Here is a 23,131-nt window from a genome sequence, read left to right on the forward strand (position 1 = left end):
TTGTTAAGTCCTTCTCACCGTCGCGCTGTTCTTCCTCTGGCGGTCGCGGCTGATGGCCTCTGGACGAAGCTCCGTCGTCTCGACTTTCCCCTCACGCCAAAAAAAAAAAAAATAAGCCACCCATTTTTCGGGCGTAGCTGCCGCATTTGGAACCTCGTGTCCGCGGCTGTGTTGACAACTCAGATCAATTTCTTGATGAAGCAACCCCGAGCAGCCGTTGCCGACTGACCGACAGGGATATCATCATCGCCAGTAGCGGACCCCAGAGGCCGAGTACCCGAACTTGGCGTCGAACCCCGAGGCCCGCTGAATTCGAACCCCTAACCTCCCGTTTTGCGCCTGTAACGGGGATTGTGGAAATAAACTGACTTTGAAAAATTCGCTGCGAAGCTTGGTGATCTACAAATGGCCCGAGTTAAATTTTGATTTAATTTCTCGAGGGAAAAGTGTTGACGAATATCGTTCCTACCCACTTTCAGCAGCGGAGTACCGATATCGAGACGAAGCGCGCTATCTCGCTGTGTCGTGCTGACGCCCTTGTTGCAGCGAGGCCTAACCCCCCCCCCCCCCTTGCTGCGTGCGTGTCGTAACAACGCGGACACACACTAGTCATAAACTATTTTACTTCCATCATTTCCTGTTTTTGCACATGATTTTAAATACATTCGTAATACAGCTACATATGTTTTTGTTTATAAAAATACGTGTTCTACTAAACAGTCCTTATTTAATGGGGTTTATGAACTTGACAAGGGGGTAGGTCCCAATACAGGTATTTTTTTAATATATTTACGTTCCACGCGGTTAAGCTTTCCGACTTTTTGAGTGGCCAAACTTTCACAAAATAAAAATAGTACCTATATACTTATACCTAGTATACTTTTTGCATAATTAGCTGACAATGTTGCACGTTTAACTTATGATTTTCAAAAACCGTGGAGAACAAACTCAGGTTTGATGGATAGCAGGAGAACAATTTTTTTTTATTGAGTTACGAATGATACATAAAAAATTGAGTAAAACATGTCCAAAGGCTACACATAAACTTTTAATATAAAATGATTAAATTATCTTAGTTCATGCCAGAGTTGACATTAAAATATGCCTTTAAGTTTCCAAACATAATTTAATAATTTTTTTTATAGAATTCACAGACAATTTCATTAAAAGAACGAATGTTAAAGTGTGAATTTATTTAACATGTGCAGAAAAAAAACCCATGAATTATGGGAGCAAAATAGTTTAGGGGACTGCCCCCTCGAGTCGCTCTGGCAGGAGTCGGCGATGTGAGATCAGGTGGGCGGATAGTGTGGCGTCTGGGTGGCCACACCTGACCGATCGATCTCCTCCCCTCCCCTCCACCTCCCTCTGCCACACACGGTCAGTGACGTGCTCGGAGCCTCGTGTTAAAGGTGACCTGTTGCTCGTCGGTCCAGCGATGCCACTTGCACTGGGGAAGCCTTCTTTTCACAGACGAGAGAACCAAACTCCCGATCGTGCATCTTCGGTTTTTTTTTGTTTAATGTAAAAGGTTAGGTTAGCTACATTACAAATACTTTAAAACATCGTGGACGGTTGATTTGGTTAGGATAGCTACATTAAAGATACTGTGAAATCATATAAACGGTTTCCTAGCCCTGGATAGCTGCTACATATTAAAAAACGTTATTTGCTAAGCAACCATAAAATGATTTTTACAGTATTTTTAATGTAGCTATACTTACCTAATATAACCAACCATCCACAATGTTTTTAAGTATTTATAATGTAGCTAACCTATCTTAATCGACCGCAAAATTTAATGCCACACCGGTTTATACAATGAGATAGAACGGGGGGAAAAAAAAGCCAGTATGAACTTCGGGGAACTTCGGGGAACTTCGGGTGTGGCTCTCTCGTCTGTGAAATGAAGGCTTCCCCTTACATAGAAATGTTTCCGTGGTCTGAAGCGGGTGGATTCCCAAAATTATGTTTATATTATTTTTTTGACCTTCCCCTCTCCCTTCTCCCTTACACATCCCAATGATTTATACTGAATTCATATTAAATAAAATGATTGATTGTTCATGAATTATTATATCATTTCAATACGTTCTTGTTTAGTGATTTCAAGGACTTGAAAACACAATTTAATTCGTTGACCCAAGCAACAAACCTCGCTACTCCAACATTGCAAATTTTTTTTGTTCTTGCATTTATTTCCTCGCAACTATTTTCTGCGTGTCATCTCCCATGTGCTACAACCACGAAATTTTTTTATATGGAACACAAATCTCAGCCAAACACTTAATAAACGTTGAAGATTTGTGTAAGTATTCTATCACAGTAAACAGTCATAAGTGTGTGTATCTTACCTTAGTATTATGAATATTCTCGGTGAAAAGTGAAACTAAGTAGTTTCACTTTTTGTTTCTCTCTTTCTCTCTTCCTATCTTCCCTGCAACTTTTGTATTCAGGTAGCTACGACGTTTCGTTAATTTGAATGACGTATATTTCAATGCTAGCATGGACATATGGCATGAAATCGTGTAGTACATAGTTTTTAAATAACTTTGGATATGGCCTTTGTGGTTAAACTCTTTATTTAAAGGATATATATATATATATATATATATATATATATATATAGTCTACAACACTGAAAATGTTGGTTCTCCAAAAAAAACTCTGGAAAAATTCCAGTCTCCAGAATTTTGGGGAAAACGACATATTTTATAGATTTAAGAATGATGACCTGAAAATGAAGAGTTTTCTACAGTACCTACATACAAACGATTAATTCAAATCTGCGTACGAGATTTCCTGCTCTTAGTTCATGCTAGGGTTGAATTAAAAATTTATTTTGAGTCTCTTAAAAACCATTAAAAATAATAACTTATTGAATTCATACAAATATTGTCTTTCACTACTCATTAGTAACAAGCAAATTCATGTGTTCCAAAGTTGAAAATACAATTATGATACAAAACACGGGTACGGAATTTACGAGAATTCTTTAAAATAATGCAGGGCGTGATACGTATACGCAAATTGTGTTTTCAACTACATTTCTGAATGCGATTAACACGAAGTTTCTGAACCCGCCGCTAGAATTCGCTGCCGGAGCAGCTACGTCGACTATCGAATCATCTTATAGCAGAGCGAAATTTTAAACTATTTATTGAAACGGACCCGATAAAATCGAAAAGACTTGAAAGAACAATGCTAATCCCTTGCTTTGAACCTGATTTTAAACAAGGAATTTTAATTAAAAATACTGCCCAACTTTTAAAAATTCATCAACCAGTTAATACTTTAAAGTTTCCCGTTGTATTTGTGAACTTTGGTTCTTGCCATCCGTCACAGATGGCAGCACCGTTGTCACACATTTCCGCTCCTTGACTTCCTTCGCATTCACGAAATTAGTCCCACCAAATGCCGCATATTGATGTTACACGTCAAAACACAAAATTCCACAAGTAAGACAATTTAGGATACTGACATCTTGGTTTCGAATCGGTCATAAAAGATTCCTAGCTGACCCATCAACAAAGACCGGAAATATCGCGCAATCATTTAAGTTTAGCTCTGGACGTTTGTGTATTCCAGCTACGTCTCAAATTAGGCCAAGTTTGTTTCGAAACGCCCTGAGGCAGTCTAAAACGAAAACAAACTGAAAGACTGTTGGATTATGTATCACATCAGGCCATTCAAGAGACCAAGAATATATTTTTCCTGGGGCAACAGAAAACTAACAAACGACTACTTCTGTAGAACAACCCACTAAACTTAAGAAATGATGAAACATGTTCATGTGGTCAATGAATTGACTCGTTTAAAAAAAAACTAAAATCCCTTCCGGCACAGCCTACAGGCGAAGGTAGATTTTGAAGTACCTATTTCTTCTGGAAATGTTTAGGAAACTTCCATAAACTTCTGGAACATTTGAAGAATTTAATGTACATAATATCCTATATGCTCGCCAATATTAAAAAAAAAAAAAAGATAAATTAAACATTTTCTCATATTCCATGCAGTGAAAATATTTTGAATGTTTTTAACTCAATGCTGGATGCATTGGATGTCCAAACGAATTTAATATTATGCCTACTAAGATAGTTATGTAATTATTTTTGACCTTCAAACACTGTTTTTTATCCCTTGCACAAAAACGTGGTCGTATAAAATTTTTTTGGTCAAAAATCAAATCCGACTTATCTGATACTGTTGCGCCCGTCTGCCTATTACTGTGCAGTCGGGCCTAGTTGGGTTCGAGTGCCGAGCGGTACACTCGCTGATAGCCAAAATTAAGGGATAGGTACCCCGAGAAGGAACTTCATGAATCTGTGGAAGATCTCTTTTACTCCTGCTCCCAACTCTACACTTTATTTACGTGCAAGTCAGCTACAACCATAATTACATTCTAGACGTCCGCTCCCTCTGAAAGCCTAGCCTCCTCTACCGCTGTTCCCCAGCGTCTCCCGCATCAGTCCACCGCCAGCAACGCCCTAAAAGTTGTCACAAGGCACTCCGGCTTCCAGGAATCAGCAGCGACGCACACGCACAATCATCCTTGGTTCGTACAACATACAGAGTTCCACAAACAGTTCTGTGTACATGCCCGCTGACGTTTTCAGATTACAAACATTCGCGACGCATCAGCCGGCTAAGTGCGCATGTACCCCCCTTTCCCCTGAATCATAAGAACTACGTGCTATCTTTATAAATGTCTTAAAACGCATGCTTAAATGAACTAAATACAATACAAAGAATACAAAGAAATAATCTTGTCGATATGTCTATCCTCCCGGAATCCCGAACACAACAGAAATAAGAACGTTTTTATTTTATTTTTTAATTTCAACCCTTGTTTTTAGGTAATAGTTTCATAAAAATCTGATTAAGATAAAGTATAAGAGTTTTACAACACATTACAACGGATTTCATAGTATATCAATTAAATAATTATCTAATATTTTTTTCTTTATACCCTTGTTATTTCCACCCCTTGCAGTGAGGGTTTGTTACATAAAATTAATTTACACAAAAGTATTCAGCATTATTTAAAAAGTTAAACAAAAAAAAACATAAATTCTATAGAGTATATGGAAGGGAATTTTTATTTATTTTATTATAACAACACCCAGTTTTTTTACCCTTTTTTACCCTTTTCAGTAATAGTTGGTATTATCAAAAATTATTTTAGACAAAAGTTTTAGATTTAAATTATAAGATTTACAAACAATGTGAAAAAATTGGATGCTATATTAACTATTGGATTTATTAATTTATTTTGGGATTTTCACCACTCTTTATCCAACCCTTGCAGCAATGATTCGTATAATCGAAAATTGTTTCAGACAAAAGTTTTGAAAAAAAATTATAAGATTAACAAACAATTTGTACGGATTTGATGTTTCTACGAAGGGAGTTTGATTTTTGTTGTCCTCCAACCCTTTTTTTTTCTACCCCTTGCAGTTATAGTAGGTCGTATTAAAAATTTATTTTAAAAAATTGTTATTACTTCTACGAGTTAAGTGCGTTTAAACGGATGTGATATTTTTAATATTATGGGATCTACAGCAATGTTTCTGATTTTCCGAAACATTTTCCCATTTCTACCCCTTTGGTCGGATATTGCCCATTAATGAACTCGACCGAGAAAAATATATATTTTTTATATGATTGGAAGTGATTTGGGAAAATTACGGCAATTATAGTTTCCATAAAAATGTGATATTACATATGTATTTTTTTTAGTTGATAATGTTTTTGGGGTCTATAGACTATGAAACAGGAAACTATATAAAAATTTTCTGGAAGTTCCACCGTGGTAGCGTCAACGATAAGTAGTAAGTAGGCCCTATTTCTTTGAAATCTAACTAAAAAAAAATTGTGTATTTCAACTATTCTCAATTTTCCGGTGTATCAAACACGTGGAATATTTTATTAAAATATTTTTTTTTTCCAAGAGAACCACGAAGTTGGAAATGTCCTGTAGTAGTCAGTTTCATAAAATTGGACAGTAATGTTTCGGTTTTTTTGTTTTATTGCTGAGTTTTTCCTACATTCTTCTGCTCGAAACTCAAAACGTGAGGGCGTCACGTGCTGTTTATGAAACTATGAGAAATAAGACGTAAAAGCCGTAATGACAGGACACTGATGGAATTCTAGGGAGGGGGAGAGAGGGGGTGGGAAAAAAGGTGTTATTCGACAGATTTCCAACCACGCAAATCCGACATGAGAACATCTGCTGTGAATCGCGGCCTGCAAGCGGTGACTCAGGCTACGCGCGGCCGGTGCGTCGACCGTCGAGAAAGGCCTCGTGCGATGTCTGCAGCGACGGTGGTCTGACTTCTTTTTTCCGTTTGGCGGCCTACGGCGTGAGCTAGCAGCCATGGTTCAAAGCAGCGGAACTACTATATTAGCTTTGAATATATATTCTGTATAGAAGTCGCGAGTGGATAGGATTTACTCTACGTCTTTCAGGAGCGTATGATGAGCAGCTTGGGAACTTCGCCGCTGCAGTGCGCTGCCGTAACGCCCAGTATCGTCTTAGTTGTTATTTACACGTTAGAGCGCAGCGCTGTCGCCCGCTGTCATTCCCCGCACCCCCCACCATACATTCACTGCAGCTCAAGTTCGTTCACCAGGAGGGGGAAGGGGTGTTTGAAGAGTTCGACACTTGTCCGCCAGGGACCACCACAAGTCGATGCCCTAGAGATGGTGGCGATTGCGGCGGTGAATTAACCAACTACCTCCAAAACCGTATTAGAAGTTTTAACCTGGGCTGGCGACTTCTATACAGTATATATATTCAAAGATATTAGTAAGGTATCTACTGGAAGGATAATGGTACGGATGCCTAATCTTCTTGGGAGAGGCCGATCTACCGCATGAATTGAAGGCCATGGATGGGTGGTCTGACGTCTGTCGCAGGCGAGGCTCTTCCCGTGAACCCGGAGGGGGAAAAAATAGTCGAGGCATCAAGGATCGATTCTCCGCGACGGAAAGCGCGCTCTCCAGAGGTTTCCCCGGTTGGGTTCCGAACATATACATTGTCCGGTGACTCGTGCTTGTCTGGTTGCATATCTAATGTATAGAGACCTACAAAATTCGCGGTTTCGATGGCCTTCAGGATAGACTGCACATAACCCTGTACACTCGGGCAAATAACGCAAGTTCGTTGGCTGCCGACTTGTAAGTCGTCTCAGCTGGTTTTTCTGTGATTCGATCCTTCTTTGGTTCAGGGTTTATAACTGGTTGAGATTCGTCCAGATGAACAGCAAGCCAATAGCAAAATTATCTTAGAGGTATATGTGTTTGAATTCTAGCCTATCACCGAATGAATCCGCGAATTTTGCAGGTCTCTACTAATGTATAAAGGAACTTGTGGAATACAGGTCCGAAAAAGTATACCCCAAATAAATCATAATTTATTCATAAACGAGTATTTAAATTATTTCCTAAAAATTATAACAATCGAAATGACTGTCCACAAAACAGGCCCCAGTTCAATATCCCTACTATTATACTTGTACTACCGTAATGTTTAGCTTGGCACACCAACACGCTTAATACATTCCCCGATGTTTGCGAAAGTTAATATATGCGTATGAATCACGCGGTTTTCGCCATCTTTTCGAGATTTATAAGACTTCCACAAATGGCACCCCGCCGTGTTTACACATTTCCGTTCCAATCTACTTCTGTTTCGTTCACGAAATTACTCCCGCCGAATGCCGTATACCGAGAGCCAAGATGTTTACACATCAAAAACTAAATATTCTCATAAGCGAATCTTATACTTTCAATGTTTTATAGCTTTTGCAACAAATGCGAAGCCTTACATCAGACGCGTAGCTTCGCATCACAACCGATGCTTCAAATTAAACGAATAGAAAATATCCGGGCGAAGTTAAATCGAACATTGAAAAGAGCTTCGATTGGTTCGATTAGTCGGAATCTCCGCACAGGTTCAGTGTGCGGTGGCTACACCCGGACCAGATGTGGGTCACGGCGTTGTACTGTTTCCCGATGTCGCTCTGTAGAACATTGCAACTCTGTTCTTTGTATGATTCCTGCAAAATGGGAATATTGATTTAAATCATTATTTTGGATGTACTCCATTGCAATTTATGCGATAGATGAAGCCAGAAGAACGGGCAAAGATAGATGGACACACAGAAAACAAGCCAAAATCAGGCGATGTCAAACGTTTTACGTAAAGACAGCACGCGGAGACTTTTGGGGAAGGAATTTGTCGGAATAGTATCACAGCACAGGCGAACACAGTGGAGATCGACTCGACGGTAGCTCTGTCTACTGCTCGTCTCTTACCACGCACCTCCGTCCCAGCACATAGCTTCGCGTTACTCACCCGTCCGCCGCGCACACAACACAGCCTCAGATGCTCCAAACTTCGCTCGTCGCCCGCTATCGCTCGCCCTCTTCGCTCCACTGCAACTCGCAGGTTGTGGCCTCGCCTTTTATACCTTTACTGTTCCGCCAGGGAAAGGTCTCGTAGCCCTTCCAAAGTGTCACGTCATCAAGGTCCCCCCGACTGAACACTCGGAGTTACGAGAACATTGGCGCACCAGTCAAGCCACTTCCCGCGACGGTGCTCTGGAAACCTGCGGAACCCTCCCTTAGAGACAGCTGGGTGCCCGGACTCTATGGGAGGGCGGATAGAGTGCCCCGCTAATGGGAGTTCCGTGTAGCGATAGTGGAGGGACGGGTGCTACCTGTTGTCTCACCCGTTCCAGTAGGAGGCGGCGTTTTCCCTAGGAATCCCACCAGGTTCGCGCGCCGGTCTGTGAGGCCGGTCCTCGTCTCTAGCTGCCTCGTAACAGTATGTACCGCCAATTTCGAAACACTCTATGCATTAGATGTGGGTACTGAAATTATTTTTCTTCGGCCATTTTCTTCTCTGTGTGCGTAGAGATCGGTTGTGCTATTTTGCAGTTGACGCGACTACACACGCGTGATATCGACTCGGGGGGGAAAAAAACTGCTAAAGAAAACAAATGGGCGGACGGGAAGAGAGAGAAAGAGAGAATAAAAGAGGGAGCAGTGCCCGCGTATTTTTCCGCTTATTTCTCCGCGATGCGCATACGTTCATCTGGAAAATAATGTCTTCTCAGTTTCGATGTTCTATACTAGCGAGTACGCAGCACAGACTCAAAAAACATTCTCGGCTTTTATATAAATATATTCACATATACATACACACACATACATACATATGTGTGTGTTGGTGTGTGTGTTGGTTGTGTGTGTGTGTACTCTGCAAGTTTCGATGAGTTTTAGAAAAAAAAAATTTTTTGTAATCAGTGGTTTGTTCGTTTGTTTGTTTGTTCGTTCCGGGCTCTTTCCATTCGTTCATGAACTGGCGTGATAGGCAGTTTTTTTTATTTTACAGCTGTTGAAGCATTTTTCTCTGCCCTTTTACTTCCCCTGTCACGCTTGTTATAATTATGGCAAATTTATTCTTGACAAGCCGATATAATTATTTGCGCATTTGAATGGTCAGATTTTCAAAAGCTGTATTCGTTAGGCTACCTTTTCTTTCTTTTTGCGTTAACATTTCCATCGAAATAAGCTACAAAATACACAGAATATTTTCAGTGTAATAATGTACTAAAATTCACAACTATGTACACAAGCAGCGCATCGAGCGTAACTATCGTCAACAGTATAGAAATAAACGGCAGTTTTAGATTCAAATGAAAAAAGAAAAAAAAATTGTTTACTTAAACGTTTTTATTCAACTTGTTTATCGGTCTGTCTAATTCGAAAATTTAAACCGATTTGTCTCCCACATTCACCGGTTTAGACTTTCATTGCATTTTAATATAAGTCCAGTATGGGATAAAATACAGTATTTAATTATTTTTGTGGAAAATATCGAATGTATTATAATAAAATGGATTGTAAACCAAACAATAAATATTCTTAAAACTTCAAAGGAAGAAAGATTCTATCAATAGTTCCCCAAACTATTATTTTAAATAAACTACCCTTTTTATAAAGTTAATAATAATAAATACAACAATAAATATAAAATTCTTAATAATGAAATACGCAATATAATGATATTTTCTAATATATAATATTATAATAAAATGAGGTAAAATACTAGATTAACTAATACGTTTTCAGAAACACATTTTTAAAATATAAAAAGAAGTTAAAACTTCTAATAGTTTATACTAAAATTTATTCACTATATATTTTATTTTTAATCGTGAAACCTTGGGCTTAGGGTATGTTTACCCGCTCAGCAGCTCTGAGAAGCAGGTTGCCTGAAGTTCCAGGCGCTGCCGATAGCAACCTAAATGATTCGTCCTGATCTATATCTTGTCTCAACTTTAGTTTGCATTGTGCAGTTTAATGGGCATTTACCCTCTCTTTCTAATGCACAATGTCTGCTATTAGCACTGTCTTTTTTTTTGGTGTGCTCCTTTGCCAGATGTCCCCAGAGAGCACAAAAGTTTTAGACCTAATTTTATGACTAAATTATTTTTAAAAAAATTTTCCAATAATTTTGAAAAAAAATTTTAAACGCAATTTTTGGAATTAAAATTTTGTAAATACATTTTTTCATGTATTTCATCAAGAACATTATCTGATAATAGGTATTCTATTTTTACATCTTTGGAAATGTAACTGAAAGACGCCTTCTTTGTTTCAAACGTTTTCGCTAACAATTTTTTAAATATATTTTAATATTAAAACTTTTGGCTGTGTTTGAGCATAGGACATAGTTAATGGAATGCCTTGTTATTAATAGTGACCGCCTGTTCATAGTTCATAGTTTCTCCTATGAAATAATTATTGGTGTTTAGAATTGATATAACTGTATTGATTTTATGTATTGAATTATATATATTGATATAACTCTATATAATTGATATAATTGATACAACGTTCTTAGGAAAATTAATAAATAATAAAATTATGAAAATATACCTAAACCAGTTATTGTTAACGATATAGTTCACAAAATAAGAATTTCAATGTTGACAGACAACCCTGATTGCATCAGACTGGCATCGGTGTGCGCCATTGTTCTGTACTGCAATATAATTGTGAGACAGACTATACTCGCATTAAAGTGAAGGTAAAGTGAAACGGCTTGAAAGTTTTGTACGTACTCATGAGATCCTGGCAGAAGTTCAGCAGGTATAACAACTAACTTCGAGGTTATTGGTTCTTGTAACCTCGAACCCGCGCCTTAAAACAGAAAATATATATATATATATATATATATATATATATATATATATATATATATATATATATATATATATATATATATATATTAGTGTTTGTGCCGGAAATTAGGCATTTCGACACTTTTTTTTCTAATTTTATATAATTTAAATTATTTTTGGAAATTTTATTTTTCTTTATAATTTGGTTACTAAAGGGCGATTTACACTTTGTTAGGCTGGTGTACTCCCCCAAGTTAAACTTTGTGCCAGTAGTCTGAAGCACCTTTCCGAGAAACGTATCTGATATTTTGCAGATCTAATACTTGCTGGCAGCCAGTTTGAAATTTCCCTCGCTTACAGGCACGTCCCAGGCCTGTAACGTTACTTCACTTCATGACTAAAACCGCCTACAGCAGCTCTGGACGAGCTGTTACCATTTCTCAGAGACGAGCTGACCATAGCCTTTACCGTCACGAATACGTATTAGGTTCTCTCCTCGAAAAGCACGTCATGGACGCTTGTTCTCAGCGTCGTTGCACTTTTGTTCACCCCCCTCTTCTGTTCTAAGAATTCGCCTAAGAGCAATGACCGGTCAGAAACCCCAGCAGATAGCGACCGTCTCCAAGGACAAGGACGCCTTGCATAAAAAAATGTGTGTGCCAAGATGGACCGCACACGATACCTAGCGGCAAACTCGCTAACCGCCCAGCCAACTTACCCTGTAGGCCGCCAGAGTGTAGCACCTGACTGCCCCTTTAACCCTTGGTTTAAGCAGACGCCTTGGGCGAGTCGATTTTTTTTATTTCAAACACCTCTCAACAGGTAGCGCTAAGGTCGGCCAGTGCTACCAACTTCGAGACATCAGTCAGAGTTTTTTTTATGACGCCCACTCGGGGAACTTCGGAACCTTTCGGTCCGGACTCCCAGTCACCCCCTCCACGTTTGATAGAAGACTTACTTTTAATTACGAGACGCGGTTCTCCGCGGGACACTTCGCGCCGCGACTGCAGACGGACCGTTTGATTATCGGCGAGTCGAGACACTGCAAGACTTCCGTCCGGCCGCAACCGACTATGTAGTCGCTTAAATAAGGGATGCTATCCCTATAATCTTCTTTATGTAGTTTAGTCCGTCTGCATAGTACAAAGTGTGATAGTTAGTTTCCTGTTAAATTATTTCTTTTGAAATGGTAGAAACGACCGCGCCAACCGCGTATTCGCGGGATCCAGTTCCTGGCTGGCGACGCATCTGTAAATAGAAGCCAACTTCCCTGTCTGGTGAGTGACGATCCGCGACTTTCCCCAACCTCCCCTTAACTTTTCCGGGCATTTTCTGCCCCGTATACCTACTGTCTGTGTTCAAGTTCTGATCAGTTTTGATTCGGACTGTTCCAGACAGGGTCCGAGAGCCGGACGCCGAATTGGCATTTTCATCTCCCTTCCACTACAGGACACAAGCGCCCTGGCATCATGTACCCGCGTGATCTCCGGGAAACGAAGCCCCGACCTCCGGTGCTTCTGTATCTTTTGACCCTTTTCTGAACTTTCTTTAAATTACGTCGTCAGATGCAGTTAATTAGATAAACATAATTTCTGGACTTTAAGTATATATCCTGGGATCGTTTAAACATATTTGTATTTTTTTTATTGGTTTGTGTATTTTTAGTAAATGAAACTTTTGATATTTCCATGTACGGCCGGCCAATAATTTTTTTTTAATATACCTGAGAGCTGTTTAAGAATGTAATTAATATTGTACGTTAATATTTTCTTGTATCTGCTATAAGTTTCCTCAGTATGGAGTAATTATATTTCAGACGGAATCACACCTTGTTTTGTTCATTTCTAATAAACCCAGCAAAACAAAAATGGTAATCAGACCGTGGTTTGCTGCTACAAAAATAATAGCAGTTAGCATGGTTTGAACATTGCTACATGTTATAGAAACTTATATAATTTGGCATTAGGAATAGTGAACCATTATTACTTATACTTATCAGAAATTCATTGGTTCATTACCAAGTGTTGTGGCAGAGCACTCTCAAAAGGGTTATTCGTGTTAGAAACAACATCATGTGTATCAGTAACTTTAATAACTGTAGTGTTGTTGACGTATGTTTTGTGGAGATTATTTTAAAACGGATGCCGAGCGTAAACCGTCCAGGTCACGGGGTAGTCAACTTCAAAGGAAGAAGAACAGACACCATGTGGTAGTGATCCTCAAACGATTATTCAAGGCCAAGGGAGTGTAAGGGCAACATTTAAAGATGAGGAAGGATATAAATTTAATATAAGTAATTAAGAATTAAAAGTCATAAGTGCCAGTTATTGTTCTATATCAGAGTTTAAAATGTTGTAAAAAGGGAAGATAAATAGTCGACCAGTTAAAGCAATAGAATTATTTATTTGAAGTAATAAAAGTATTAGTCAGTTATAATGACTTAAGAATTTATATATATAACGGTTAACAAAGAGATATATATATCTTTGTTAACCGTTCTCTGAATAGCTATCCAGTAATAACTGCTCACATTTTGAGCGCAATAAAACAAAATAAAGTCCAATTTTTTTTTAATATTTGACTGTTTTTCCATAGTTCATAAATTCATGAAAATATCAATGAAATTTTAATCATGTGCCATTTTAAGTAAAAAAAAAAAATATTTATTCTTGTCTCCAAATACGTATTTCATCTATGCAAAAATAACAATAGGTATGTATTGTACACATTTACAATATTTTTCTTGCAGTATTACAAAATATTTCTTGGTAACAGGTTTCCAAAGGAATGTTCTGTGAAAGAACAAAAAACCAAATTGTGAACTTTCGAGTTCGAGACTCATATGACACAGACAATGTGTGGGGGGAGGACGAGATGTGAGGTGGTCGTTCGTGTGTCGGTAGCAGTGGGAGAGGGGAAAAGTGATTGGGATGTGAACTCGCAATGAAATGGAAGGCGGTTCCCGCCCGTCCTTGAAAAGAAAAATAATAATGCCTCGCTGTAGGGAGCAAGACCGCTGATTGGTGGGACAGTGTGTGTGGAGGGGCGATGGTGGTGTGTGTAGATGCCTCTTTGTCGCACTGCAATATTAAATTTCAAGTCAGCGAAACGAACCCTCAACGAGGAAACATGAACCTTATTTTGACGTGAAGCTCTCTGGTCGTTATGAATATACAAAAACCAAAATTGGGATGGGGCTGTATCCGGACACGTCCGCAGGTTTTTAAACGTGAATACGTCGTGTGAATGGGAAGCTCAAAAAATAGTTACCGGTTGTTATGCAGTATAATAACATAATAAACAGTAAACCAAAGCTCTGCTACCATTTGCTACACTTACTCTGCTTTTGATTACTTGTGTAACTTAAATGTCCCCTTAAAATGACTTTGGGAGACTGGTGGAACTTTTAGTTTCAAAAAGGTAAAATGATACAAAAGTGTGATTTCGTCTGAACAAAAGTGCCTCTATATTTATTTTAACATGAATAAAGAAAACATGGATTTCACAAACAGGTTAAAAAGTTAACTTAATTTAGGCGTATTAAAATTATTATAACATTCGATGAGCTGGTTGACAAATATATTAAACTTATTAAATTATATTAAGAAAATTATTAAAATTTTAACATTAAACGTACGGGCCGGCCCGAATTAGAAGATTACTATTAAGTTTACATTTGACATAATTAGAACGGAATAAAAAAAATCAGTTAACATAAACACTCCCAGTATTTAGAGTTATCAAAGTTCCGCAATAAATATTTTTGGATGTTCCGGTCTTTTTAACGGATTTATATGCTGGACACGCTGAAGACACCACAACAATCTGGAGGACTGGAGATTTGACGTTATCTGGCCGAAGGTGACGTGTTGCGTGGTACCGGGGTACCTTAGTCGTGCAGCTTCCCGGAGTAAGGAGCCGAGGGTGGTGTGGTCAAGTCCACATCCGGCACTTGGACCTTGTCTGCGAACAAGCCTCTAATCGAACCTGATCAGAACTGGTTCACAGACAGTAAAATAGGCAGAAAACGCCCACTAAAAACGGTGACGGTCTGGGGAATAATGTATGTCAAAAACTCACCGTACAGGGAGGTAACTTCTAGCGTCAGCCAGGATGCGAAGCTCGCGAACACGCGGTTGTCGCGGACGTTTCCATAATTTAAAATGATTATAAAATATTATTAAGTATTATTAACGAAGCATGACTATTTCTACGAGGTTCGCAGACTGATTAATTACTAATTACGAAAATAGTTGTAGGGACAACATCCCTTGCCTAGCTGACTACATATTTGAACAACGACCGGAGTGAAGTCTTGTTGTCAGTCTGCTCTCGCGGCGCGAAGGGTTTTCGGGGCGGTATCGACTCGTAATTAAAAAGGTGAAGTCAGTCAAACGAAAGGGGGAGGGAGACTTCGGCTTCCGGACCGAAATGTTCCGAAGATTTCCGAGGAGTTGGTCGAGAAATACTGACTTCGATATCTCGAAGTTGATTTTACTGGCCGATCGTAGCGCGACCTACTGAGGGGTTTCCGAAACAAGGAGAGATCGACTCGCGTATCTCTTGCACGATATGCATAGAGCTTATGGAGGGGACTAGTGCAGCGCTCTGGTTAGGAAAGGAACTACGGGGCATTGCTTGTTGTGTGAGGCGTCAGGGGGCAGGCGTTTAGTGGGCGTTCAAACGCCCAGGGGAAATAACTCGCAAGTCTGCCACGAGAGGGCAGAGGCGGTACGTTCGAAGACTGATGGGTGTCCTTGAGGTGGACCGGGGTTGTTGGCCGGCCATTGAACTGGGCCTGGTTCCCTGGAAAGACTGGAGAGAAGGGGTGGGGTGGAAACTGCGCTGCTGTGGGATATTCTCTTGGCAGAAGCCCTGCGACATGCCGAGGGCTCGAGCGAAACGACTCTTGCTCGTGTCTGAAATCGCTCGCGTAAGGGCTGGTTCTCGGAACCTAGCTGCTCTAATAGCTTGCAGGACATAGCACTTCTTGTCACGGCTCGGAGGAGAATTACAGGCGACGGCCGTGCGTCGAAGCGAGAATAAGGCTGGCGCACTTGCTAGGTCGCAAGGGCTCGGCAATATCGGATCTCCTTCTGGGAACAGATTTGGGAGACTGGCCTGGCAAAGATTAAATGGAAGTGTACAGGAGGCGGAAAACTTTTTAAGTTTTTTAGCTGCAAAAATGACTGGCAAAATTTTTTTCAAAATTTCTAATTTAGAATCGTGCCGAAAATGCTAATTGGCGGTACACAGTGACGAGATTTGAACCTTGTCTTTGAGGTTATAAAGCCCGTGATCTTCCACTGTGCTACCAAGCCTGGAAAGAAATTAAGAGGAGAACATTTATTGTAATCATTGTAATGCCAGTTATCTTAGTTATTTCAAAACTTGAGATTACTTTTTTAATGTGACTATTTTAGTTTACCAAATATATTCCAAGGTAGTTTTACTATCATAAAGTTTCATTCGGCACACCAATACGTTTGGTATGTGCCCTAATGTTTACGAAAGTGACTATATACGGGTTTGCGTCGCTAAACGTGTTCCCGCCATTTCTGTGTCACAATTACGTTCATCGACTTACGTTCCATTGTAAAGTAATTACTCCTACAAACTGCCATACTAGGCCTCGGTTGGACACTAACGGCGATGTCTACACTCGAACTATGCCGGGTGAAGTCCGCCATCTTAGTTTTCTTCCTCTCCCTGCAAAGCCTGGTCCGGCAGGCGCCGTTGAGTGGCAACTTCGAGGAACCCTCACAAGCTGTTCGGTCTTGTGGTCGTCGTTTCTTGCAATTCTTATTGTATGCCTCACATTGTGATTACTTCACACTATTCTTCGTAATTCATTAAACCGTCATTATAAAGTAAATTTTTTTATAACTTTTCAAGTGTGGTTTAAATAGCCTAATTCGCTACTTTCAGCAAAAAATAAAAAATAAACTTATTTTATTCAAATTTGTTAACGCGTGTACCCAAAGTCTGCTCCAAAGTAGATGAGTAGTTTCATGTTACTTTCAGTGGCATTTAAATTACAAATATAGCCCTGTTTGTATTTTATAACTTTTTAAAATATAACTTTTTTCGTTTCACTGTATTTAAAGTAAAAGTTAGATTAGGTATGGTACATAAAAAACAATTTTTTGGGAAGGTTTTCATACGTATATAGGTAATCGTAACTGAAATGAATTGGAGATTGTTTAGGTTAGTTCAGCGATATTTAAAATAATCTAAATGTTTACCTCTGAAAATTCGTAAAACTTTTTTTTTTTTACTCCGACCACGAAGTTGGACGAGCGAGCGTCAGCACACACAATGTGAGTGAATTATTTCTTTCGCAATCTCCTGACAGTAAAATCTGGGTTTTTAAACTGTTCTAAAGGCTGGTTCATGACTTAATTATTAATTGTGTGATGCTTAAGGTTTGTCGATTTTTGGAGCAAAATTTCGAGCTTTATCACAATCGGAATCGAGGTTTTTTTTTTGTTTACAGAAGATGCATTGATGAATAAATTGACGGTTATATCCATTAATATAAAATAGGTAACATTTTTACTTAGCAAAATTTATACGTAATTTTTACCATTTTAAAGAATATTTCCTATTATAAGTTTAAACTTTTTAATATAAAATATATGATTTCACCCAAGAAATAGCATTTTTAATGGGGGAATGGTGGTTTTTCAGTGAGAAAAAATAATTCATAAGGAAACCACCTTCGTAATATATTTGATCAAGAAACAACATCCAATATACTAAATTTTCAATAAGTTCTTTAAACTTGCAGAAGATTATTTTCACTTGAGCAGAACAACTTCATAAACTTCCTTTCCCCGATACCGGCCTTCCTTCTGCTCTGCCGCGAGTTTCCAATTGCGGTTAGCAATCTCGCTTCCAAGAAAATAAAACACGAAAGATAAATAAAGCAGTCGTCGAAGTTCGCGCGATATCAAACCTCTCCAACCAGAAGCACGTTTTTATTTTCTCGCAGCACAAAAATAAATTGAAATATAAAACAGTATTTCTGTGTTTTAGTAAGGCCTAAACGGGAGTATTTTAGAACTTCTAGTTCACCTCAACTTTCTATGATCTTTCTTACGTATTAAGTTTCTTGTGTCATCGTCTTCCTTTTGCGTCACTGGACGCAGTTTCTGACTATTTTTCCCCAGAGTCCTTCGCTCTTTGGCTGCGTTGCTGAAGGAAAAGAAAATCGTGTCTTTCAAAGACGTGCCAACCTAGGAAACAACTATTTTTTTTCAATCCGTTTGCAAAATGTTACGTAATTTTTAAATATGGGCGAATTCTCAGTTTTGCACAGTGTTACTTATCATTTATGACTGTTACTGGATAGTAATGTAACGAAAACGCTCTAGCTTAATTTTTTTCCTTTGTCAGACAAATAACATTTTTATTTTTATAAAAAATATTTTTAAAAATATATTGGTAAAACTACTTTCAAAGATAGCTTTAGTGTTCAGAAACAATCAAGTATTTCCTTTAATGGAGCAAGTCTCCATTTCGATTAATGTGAAATTTAAAAATATAACTTCATTGCATAAATTGTGTACGGTTAACCAATTAAAATAAATAGCTACACTTGGATGAGCTGCCGATAAGAAATCATTGGAGAAATTTGGTAATGTTAAGGGAAATTCGGTCATAAATATGTGAATTCTTGATCATTACAAATACAATTTAAGCAGTAGTGATGATATTGATGGAAATGGCGCCAAAATCTTTAGCAGTCATTGTTGCGAATTTACAAAAATATTATTTCACTGTGTCCAGTAATAAAAACAATGGTAACTGCTCCATCAACAATATTTTCATCACATAAAATTTAGTGTTTAGTTTTCTGAATGTTTTTTACAAGTTTTTTTTACCTTTATTTTTAGATAATATAAATAAGGACGAGAAGAATAGGTATCCTAGAACCATATTTTTTTTTACATAAAAGGCATAATTTTATCGTAATATATAATTTTTATGAATACGCAGTTTTGTACCTACTTTATTATCTGGTGAATAATTATTGGTGTTTTTCCAAGTGGACTCTCAAACCCAAAACTGCCGTGAAATGAATCTGGGCCACTGAGTGCTATGAGAAGTTGCAGAAGAAGTTAATATAGTTACGGTTTTGAAGCAGCTTCAAAAAAAAGCAGAAAAAAGAAATGAGGAAGAGAATTTAACCGTGAGATAGCTTCGCAATAATGAAAAGGAAGAAAAAATAATGAAAGAAACGTCTATTTGATTTTCAACAGTTCCAAGCTGACTAAAAGTTCTCGAAAAGAATATTCATATTTACGTTTGTATGACGTAACTGATGAAATGTGATAATTTATATTAGAGTATGAATTAATTTGAAAATAGAGACAATATAAAATCCAAATCTAGCTTATAATGCTGACAAATCATACGGAGCAAGGTGCACTGCGCTCTTATTTCGAATTCAGATCCGACCACGTGATTAGGTTTTCCGTTATTTCCCCGTGAATGCTGGGGTGGTTCGACTACACTTACAGTGCAAGGTTTTCCATCCGGCACTCTGTTGGTTCGGCACATTCTCTGGTCCGGAAACTATCTAACCGCTCGTGTTCTGATTTTTTTGGCTGTTGACCTTGGTCGCCATTACTGTCGGATTTCATTTCAGTTCAATTTTTGACGTGACAACGTCTTATAAATCGATGAACGCCGGCTGCACGCAAGAAAAAGGATGACTCATTGTCCCGTTACGCTTTGTCCCGTTACGCTCATTGTACGCTTGCGCCGCATCTATCTCTCTTCCACTCGATTGGAACAACCATCGATTTGACTTTTTCGAGGTACATTAAACTTGAAACACTCCCATTCGTTTCCTACTTTTCCTATCATCGTCCTATCCTTAACAGAATAACACAGATTGGAAGAAGTTAAATAGCAAACATGTATAAAAGTTATTGTTAAAATAATATGTTCGTTAAAGTAATAAACATATTTGAATTAATGAGTGCAAATAAAAGTAAATTTATCAATTAAATTGTAGATATTATTTCACTCCTTCTTTGTATTTATACAAAATAGTGATAATTCAATTATGTTATTCAATTTTATTCATAAAAGTATGCAATCATTTCATCAATGTTTTATTATGACTATCGTCCGTAAACCGACTTTACAGACAACCAATTTTTTTTTTTTTTTTTTCCTGTTTTCTGGACTAATGTTATGATTTAACTAATTTTCTCATCAAATTTAGTTGCTAATTACTATAACGTGGTCTGAGAGATTTTTAATTGTTTTGTCATTTAATGATTTTATTATTCGTTTAATGGAGTTATTAATAGGTACACTTTCAACAGCAATAGTTATGAATCTATTTTTTTTAACAAATATTTTGAACATTGATCATAAACTAGATCTCATCGATTTAATATTTTTTCTTGCAGGTGTTACATCAATACTGGTACCACTTGATTGTAATTTTCAGAAATGGATGGCATATATGGATATTACAATTACACGTAATGATTTTTTTTAAATAAGACGAATGCTCGTCTGTAATTTTTTTTCCCTATAACGCATTTTATTGCAAATCCTTTTTAAATACCATTGCACTGCATATTAATTTTTCAATGGTGTTCTTGTACAAACATTAAAATTATTTTTCAATAATTCGGCATCATTTCTAATCCTGTATAGCCGTGGTATTGCACGTTCCTGTAAAAATATTTTTTATTAACAAAGAAATATTCTTGATTCAGTTTCCCTTGCGTGAGGTGTGGTGACTTGGATTACGTCAATTGCGCCTGGATTGTAAGATTTAGGGCTGTAAGAGTACATGTTAGAGCATACACATAGGAAATCAATGCTCCTCTAATCAAATCACAGGTTCAGTAATCCAATAGTTACTTATCTTTAAGAAGTTATTCAATATGCATTTGATTGTTCTCGTCCTTTTTTTTACGGTTTGTTTGGAAACCATGGAGAGATGAATAATAAGAAAACGATCCACGCTGAAATTAAGTGAACTTAAGTACATTTAAAAACAAGTGCTATTAATTATATTCGGTTAGTTTAGTTTTATGATGAATTGCAATTTTTTTTTCATTTTAGAAAATAAAATATTGTGAGCTATGTTATCATTCGGAGTTTACCAGTTGACTGTTTTAATTGTTTTGTTGTTTTTTTTTCAGGCCACGCCCACATTACGGATTTCAACATTGCCACGGTGTTGGAAAATGAGCAGCTAGCGACCTCCATGTCGGGAACTAAGCCCTACATGGGTTAGTGCCTTTACTGCTAGTCGCCTTGTATGTTTTTGCCTCTTACTTTCAAGTGACAAAATATCTCAATATAAAATCCCTGCCTTAGGTCAGTTATACGTGGTTTCGTATATCCATGGTTGCTATTCCTTGTGTTTATACCCGTAGACATTGCACTTTTCTGGGCCACTTACTCTGAAGATTGGGGACTGTATTTGTTGACTAAAACTTCGGAGATTATTTCTTCCAAATTTGAAACGGATAACCCCCCCCCCCCCCCCCCCTTCCCCACCCCAAAAAAAACTGCCAATTCAGAAAATAGCCGTGAAAGCCTGAGAACCTTATTTTTATTATATTATTTAAAAAACAATTCAAGCTAGGAAAAATTATCTATTTGGATAAAGCTAAACTGGATGTCGTTTTTTACTGTCAGTTAATTATTTTGGAGATTGGAGGTTAGAGAAAATCATACATTATCGTGGTCAAAATAAATGTGAATGATTCTTTCAGTAATCCTAAAGGATGTGTAACATCTAACTTTGGTAACAAGCAAATTCATGTATTTTCATGTTGCAAATACACTTACAATACGAAACTCAGACACTGAATAATGCGGAGTGTAATAAATATATATGCAAATTGTGTTTTTAACTACATTCTATGACGCGGATCGCATGTAGTTTCCGCACCCGCCGCTAGAATAAACTGCTGGAGCAGCTACGTCGACCTTTGAATCCTTTAATTAGTAGACCAAATTTTTAAACTATATGTATAGTGAAAGGATCCTATAAAAGCGAAAAATATTTGAAAAAAGTACAACACCCCGGTTTTGGACCTGATTTTCGACAAAGAATTTTATTAAAATAAACAAATAATATTTTTAAGTTTTGCTTTGGCTTTGTGAACTTAGGTTTGCTCCATCCACCACAGATGGCAGCATCTTGGTTACACATTTCCGTTCCATGTGAGTTACGTTTAATTCACGAAATTACTCCTACCAAATGCAGTGAGCTAAGATGTTACACATCATAAACAGTTAATCGTGAGGTCTTGAAATACCTTAGTTCTCGGTGGCCGTAATGGCTGACGAGTCATAATCGTGTGGCGAGGGTCATGGGTTTGAATCCAACAACCTTGCGTCACTTAAATTTATGCTTGCCAAGTTGTCATCCAAGCAGCTCCAAGTCAGTTATGACCTTGGAGGTCTCGTCACCTTAAGATAATGTATAAAACCGTGTGACGTAAGACACCATCAATTACAAATAAAATCAAAACCATGAATATTGGTTTAGAATTTACTCCCCCAAGTATCTAAGAATTTAAGAGACTTTATTCATTCTTACAGCGTGTCTCGATTAATGGTTTTGGAGAATTTACGAAAATAAAAAATAGTTATTTTAACAATGGAGGTTAGAAGTAAAGGAATGGGTGGGTGCAATCTCTGCCATGCAAATAATTGAAGTCTAAATAAGAACATCCCCTCCTTTATAAACGTACTTTCACATCTGAGTATCAAAACATATTTTGGTTGTAAAGAAGTTAAACGCAAATCATTTGCTGATTTTTTAACATATTTTTTAAACAATCTTCACGAAGGATGACATTTTTCACTATTCTTCCTAGCGAGTTCATTTCAATGTATTAAACAATCTTCTAGCATTAGCGTTCACACAGCTTAAGCTTGATCGCTAT

The 23,131-nt window shown here is 37.8% G+C and overlaps 1 protein-coding gene across 3 annotated transcripts in view; it reads left to right on the plus strand.

The window, feature by feature from the left end:
- The window catches only part of LOC134539346 (serine/threonine-protein kinase 32B-like), a 209,316-nt gene that overhangs the window by 170,112 nt on the left and 16,073 nt on the right, over positions 1–23,131 (plus strand). For all 3 annotated transcript variants that reach the window (XM_063381295.1, XM_063381296.1, XM_063381297.1), the window contains one exon: positions 21,371–21,460. In XM_063381295.1, the coding sequence (XP_063237365.1) occupies positions 21,371–21,460 (90 nt within the window). The remainder of the gene's footprint in view (positions 1–21,370; positions 21,461–23,131) is intronic.

The sequence above is a fragment of the Bacillus rossius genome, chromosome 15 (genome assembly GCF_032445375.1).
Source record: "Bacillus rossius redtenbacheri isolate Brsri chromosome 15, Brsri_v3, whole genome shotgun sequence".
In the NCBI taxonomy this organism is placed as follows: domain Eukaryota; kingdom Metazoa; phylum Arthropoda; class Insecta; order Phasmatodea; family Bacillidae; genus Bacillus; species Bacillus rossius.